General features: G+C 65.1%; 1 protein-coding gene across 1 annotated transcript in view; it reads right to left on the bottom strand.

Moving 5' to 3' along the window:
• CAMTA1 (calmodulin binding transcription activator 1) overlaps positions 1-5,065 on the bottom strand; it is a 668,603-nt gene that overhangs the window by 74,463 nt on the left and 589,075 nt on the right. The window contains exon 13 of the mRNA XM_023744253.1: positions 1,303-1,429. Within this exon, the coding sequence (XP_023600021.1) occupies positions 1,303-1,429 (127 nt within the window). The remainder of the gene's footprint in view (positions 1-1,302; positions 1,430-5,065) is intronic.

Here is a 5,065-nt window from a genome sequence, read left to right as displayed (position 1 = left end):
GCTTGTGCTTGGGATTTATAAGGGGGACTAACAGGGGCCACGGGGAGCACACCACTCCTTCGGGGGTAGTGATTGGGAGGGCAGGGCCGGCAGAGCCTGCTCCCTGGGACGGCTGGTGAGGAGGTGCTGGGTTCCAGTGCAGGCTGGGCTTATGAGCCCAGCGAGGGAGCTGCCCGGGGAGATGGAGAGAGAGAAGGAGACTCTGCCCTGAGCTCGGAGCCTAGGCAGGGGGGTCGGGAAGGCTGGGGAGGCAGACAGCTGGGGGGGGGGAGGGCCAGGCTCTGGCGGGAGCACCCCTGGTGGAAACTGGCACCAGCCGACCCCACCCCCGCCTCTGCAGAGAGCGCTCTCTCCTTTGTAAGCCCCGGGCTTCAGATGGCACAGGGTGGACCTCCGCCCTTGCCACCCGCCTCCCTGTGTCTCGGTTCACTGCCTGGGAAGTGGGACAGGTCATCCCTGGGGCGGCCGGTGTGGGAGGGGCCAGCCAAGGGTGGTCCCAGCACCAGCCCGGGGGACGGAAAGCCTGGGCTCTAGACACAGGTTCCTGCACAAATCACGGGCTCCTCGCTCCTCCGTGTGCCGCGCTGGGGGGCCCCTTTCCAGCTGCGGGGGACTCGGTGACCAAGAAAGACAGACCCCGCCCTCGTGCGGCTGACAGGCCCCTGGGGAGGCGGTGAGGACGTTGTCAGACGGGTCACCAGCTAAGCAGAGGATGATGAACCCCTTGGGGCTCCCACCTCTGAACCCGGGAGCAAATTCTGTGCAGGCACCTTCTCGGGGCCCTGGGTGGGTGGAGGCCTTCGGCAAACTTCCAAGGAGCTTGTGTGAATAGTCTGAGTTTGACACCCCTTCCCCATCGCCCACCAGGCCTCTGACCGCCCTCTGCCCCAGGGGGACTGGCCCTGTGCGCCCACGGCCTGGACTCTCCTATGCGTATGGCGCTTGGCTGGCTTGGGCCGTGAGCGCATAGGAGGAGAGAGGCCCGCGTGCTGCAGAGGCGGCCTCTGACCTCACGCAGCTCCTGTGGGGCCTCCACCTGCCCCGCTTCCACCAGCTCCGGCAACCCGTCAGGGCTGGGAGGTTAGAGCTCCCGCAGTGGCCAGCCTGGGTGCACCGGCCCCTCATCGCCAGAGTCCCCGCCTGTCCCTGCCCCATGTGGGGCCCGTGAGCGGAACAGAGGCCGCTATATCAGCCCATCGGGGCCCACGTGTTCACAACTGAGAGGGTGAGGCCCGGAGCGATGGCTCAGCTCGCTCAGGGTGCCCCGCGTCCAGGCCCCGCCATCCAGGCCCCGCCTCTCACCTGGGCAGTAGCAGCGCAGCACGCCGGGCTGGATGAGGGACGCAGGCACTGAGATCTGGTCGAACAGGCAGCTGTAGTTATTGCTGGCTTCTTGCCATGGGCCTGTGATGAGAACCTTCACTCCTCCCTGGAGGGGACAGACAGCGGGGACAGCGTCAGCTGCCGAGGGTCGAGGGACGCACCCTCTGTGAGGAGCCCTGGTCCCTCGGGGCCCCGGTGCTCCTGGCTCCCTCAGCTGGCATCCAGCACGGGCGCAGTGCTGACCCCTGACCCCTGACCCCTCCTGCTTAATTTCGGTTCCAGGCTGGAGCAGAGTTATCTTTTCAGCCCCAGGAGCCCCTGGGAACTGGCCTGGTGGACCCCAGGAAGGAAGGGGAGACAGGGCAGGGGCCGGGTCTGTCTCGGGCTGTGGGCAGACTGCGGGAGGCTCGGGTTTGAGGAGGCCTGAGCACCTGTGTCCTGCGGAGACTGATGCCTGGTGGGTAATGCAAAGGGACCAGGACCCCAGGTCTGGTGGGGATCGCCAAGGAGGGGCAGGTCTGGCTTTGGAGACGTCACTTTACCGCGAGGCGACCACAGTCTGGAGTATGGTGGAGAGAGCACAGGAGCCCAGAGCAGGAGGCCGCGTGGCTGTGTTCTCAGGCCAGCGGCCCCGCCTCTCCGGTGGGATCTGATCTCCAGGGCCCCTGGCCTTGCTTCCCTTGGCTCAGATCTAGGGTTCCACAGGGAGAGTTGGGGCTCTGGGAGGGGCGGGGCTGGGAGTGGGTGCTGGCTGGGCAGGTGCCCCATGCCCCAGGCAGAACCGACTTTGGGATGCCAGCAGCACGAGGCCAGCTCAGGGGGCCGTCCTGCTGGTTCCTGGGAAGTGAAAGAGCAGTGGCTTCAAAAGGCCACGGTGACCGTGTGAGGAAAAAGGAAGAGGAAAATAACAGCACCCACAGCTGCTGGCAGGAAGCCAGGGCCACTGCGGGGGACAACGGGCTGCAGCAATCACTGTGGAACCAGGGCTTTCTCCATGGCAACAGTGAACCGGGGCCTTCTCCATGGCAACCGCACAGGAGGGGCTCAGCATCCTTCGGTTCAAGGGATGGTTTCCATGGCAACCCTCGCCCTGCTGCGCTGAGCTGCGGTAACGCAGGCACCTGAAGGCCCTAATTGCGTCCTCCCCCGCCTGGTGCTGCAGGAGTGGGTGAAGGGAGGTGGCATAGAGGGCTTGGGGCAGGGGAGGGATCAGCAAATGCCACTGAGGTCGCCCTGTCCTAGGAGTCCTGAGATAAAGGACCCAGATTTCTGATGCACCTGGGGCAGATTCTGGGGCCCAGGGGCACCTCCTGTGTGTTTGCATGTGTGTGCGTGTGTATGCATGTGTGCGTGTGTGTATGCATGCATGCATGTGTGTGGCCGCCTGCCGCTGGAGGTGAAGAGAACAGAACACAGAAGTGGGAACTGCCTGTGGGAGCGGGGACCCTCTGAGAAGAGACAGCAAGGTGGCCCCAGCCTTGGCGTTCCTGCAAAGTGGGTGCGCCTGACCCCATATTTACAGACTGGGGGTGTCCCAGGCCTGGGTGTCCCAGCACAGAGCCCTCTGGAGCCTGGCAGAACCTGGCTAGAACCAGGGTCCTGACGGTCAGCAAGCAGGCCTCTGGCTGGTGGAGCAGGGGAGGGGCGAGCATGCTGGCCAGGGGGTTTGAGGGAGGGGAGGAAAGCGGAGGTCAGTAGAGAAGGGGGTGTCTCCCCCAGGAGAACCCAGGAGGGGGCCCCTCTGTTGCCCACTGGGGACCGTGGGAGGGTAGTGCCCCCGGGGCCTCCGCAGAGGTCTCTCCACTCAGCCACATCGGGTGGTTTCTGTGCATTTTCCAAGTCACATTGAATCTGAGCTGCTTTGTTCCCAGCAGCTGTGATCACCCAGGGCTGCTGGGAAACTAGGGCAGAGGCTCCCTCTGCGAGGTTCCTGTTCCCGTGCTGCCCTCTGGTGGCCAGCGGCTGAACTGCATGGAGCTGCAGGCTGGGACTAGGAGGCCAGGCCTGCTGAGGGCCCTCCCTAAGGCCCCTGGCCAAGGCCCGAGGTCCAAGGAGGCCTGAGTGCGGGCCTGGACTGGCCCAGGACCTGCACGCCCAGGCTGAGGCCCCGGGGAAGAGGGCTCCCCCTCCCGCCCTTCAGCTCCTGCAGGACTCAGGCTCCAGGGAGCCTCAGAGTGTCCTGGGGAACGTGGCGGGTGCTGGGACGGTGCCACGGAGATCAGTGCCACTGAGGGAGGCACCCCGAGCCACAGCAAGGGAAACTGGCTGGAACCTTCTAGAGCCTTGAGGGGGCAGTGTGGGAGGTGGACAGAAGACACAGGTGCTGCCTGAACACCTTACTGAGTCCTCACACCCCACACCAAGGTGGAGACGGGAAGGCCGCTCTCGCCCCGGTCACTGCCGGGAAGCGTGGGCCAGGCCTGGAATCCAGACCCCTCACCACACAGGGCGGCCGCCTGGACGCCTGAGGATGTTAACGCCCCGCACACGCAGCGCACGGGCGGGAGCTGCTCTGACTGGACGCCGGCTGTACTTCCAGGCTCCTGTCCAGAGGCGGGGCCGCCCGCTGGCTGACATGGCGCCTGGGAGCTGGGGGCACTGGCACACAGGTTTTAGCTCAGCTTTGCCATCAAGGAAGGGGGCGGAGCAGGTGTGAGCCTCCTGGCCGAGTCTGTGACACGGAGGCCCACCGTCCAGGTGACCCCGCCACGGTCGTAGGCGGTCAACCAAGGAGCAGCCTCTTTTCACGGCCACGGCAGGAGGGCGTGGAGAGAGCACTGTGGCCGGGAATAATGACCGCTATCCACTGAGGACGGACTACGGGCCAAAGACTCCACGGAGCACTCCTGGCACCACGCCCGAGGCAGGGGCCGGTACATCCCCATCTTAGAGGTGAGGAAACCGAGTCACAGAGAGGCCACGTCTGGCAGAGCCAGACTTTACACCCAGGCGTGCCCCCGAGACGTGCCCCGCACCACCGTCCCCTCACCAGAGCCTGCGGGACACTCGGCCGCGGGTGCCAGCTCTGAGGGGTGCGTTACCTCTCAGGGCACCCCAGCACCCAGACCCGAACTGGGTGGGCATTGTCCCAGGATCCCCTGCCAGCGCCTGGGTCTGGAAGGTGCCTGGGCTGTGGCCAGCATCCCTCACTGCCCGGCCGGAGGAGGTCTGTGGCCTCAGGGAGCCCAGGAGGTTCAGGGTCTTTGAGAACATCCCTCCCTTGTCCGGGCAGCAGCCCCCTCCCCCGCCCTGACACGGAGGGAACGTGGCAGGGGCACCAGGGGAGCCGCGAGCAGCCACCGACTGGGAGAAAGGGCCCAGCTGGGCCCCCGAGCACCCGGCCAGTGGGCTGGAAAGTGGAGGAGTGCGCCCCGGGGTGCAGCGAGCGGAAGGCCGGGCATCTCCCCTTCCTGCGTCATTCTAGCTGGAGAGAAGGCCAAGGTCGCTTCCTGAAGCACGTGCTGCCGTGGCCCATGGGTTTCCTGCAGCTCTGGGCTCGGGGGTAGAGGACCGGGGGGCAGGAGGGGGGGTCCCGGGGCCATATAACATGCCTTTGATTGTGTCAAGGTCCGATTTAACCGAGCAAGTCTTACAGAAGCCTATTCAGAAGCTGTGCCCTCCCTCTTCATTTGTTGGGAATTGGTTTTTGCTTTGCATCCTTCTGTTTAGCGATGAATGAGCAGCGGACATGGCTGATCCATGATGCTGACTTTCAAATGGTCTTTTCCAGCTCTAGGAGCCT

Source organism: Myotis lucifugus, unplaced genomic scaffold (assembly GCF_000147115.1).
Source record: "Myotis lucifugus unplaced genomic scaffold, Myoluc2.0 scaffold_440, whole genome shotgun sequence".
Lineage (NCBI taxonomy): Eukaryota > Metazoa > Chordata > Mammalia > Chiroptera > Vespertilionidae > Myotis > Myotis lucifugus.
This window is presented reverse-complemented; position numbering and strand designations above follow the sequence as displayed.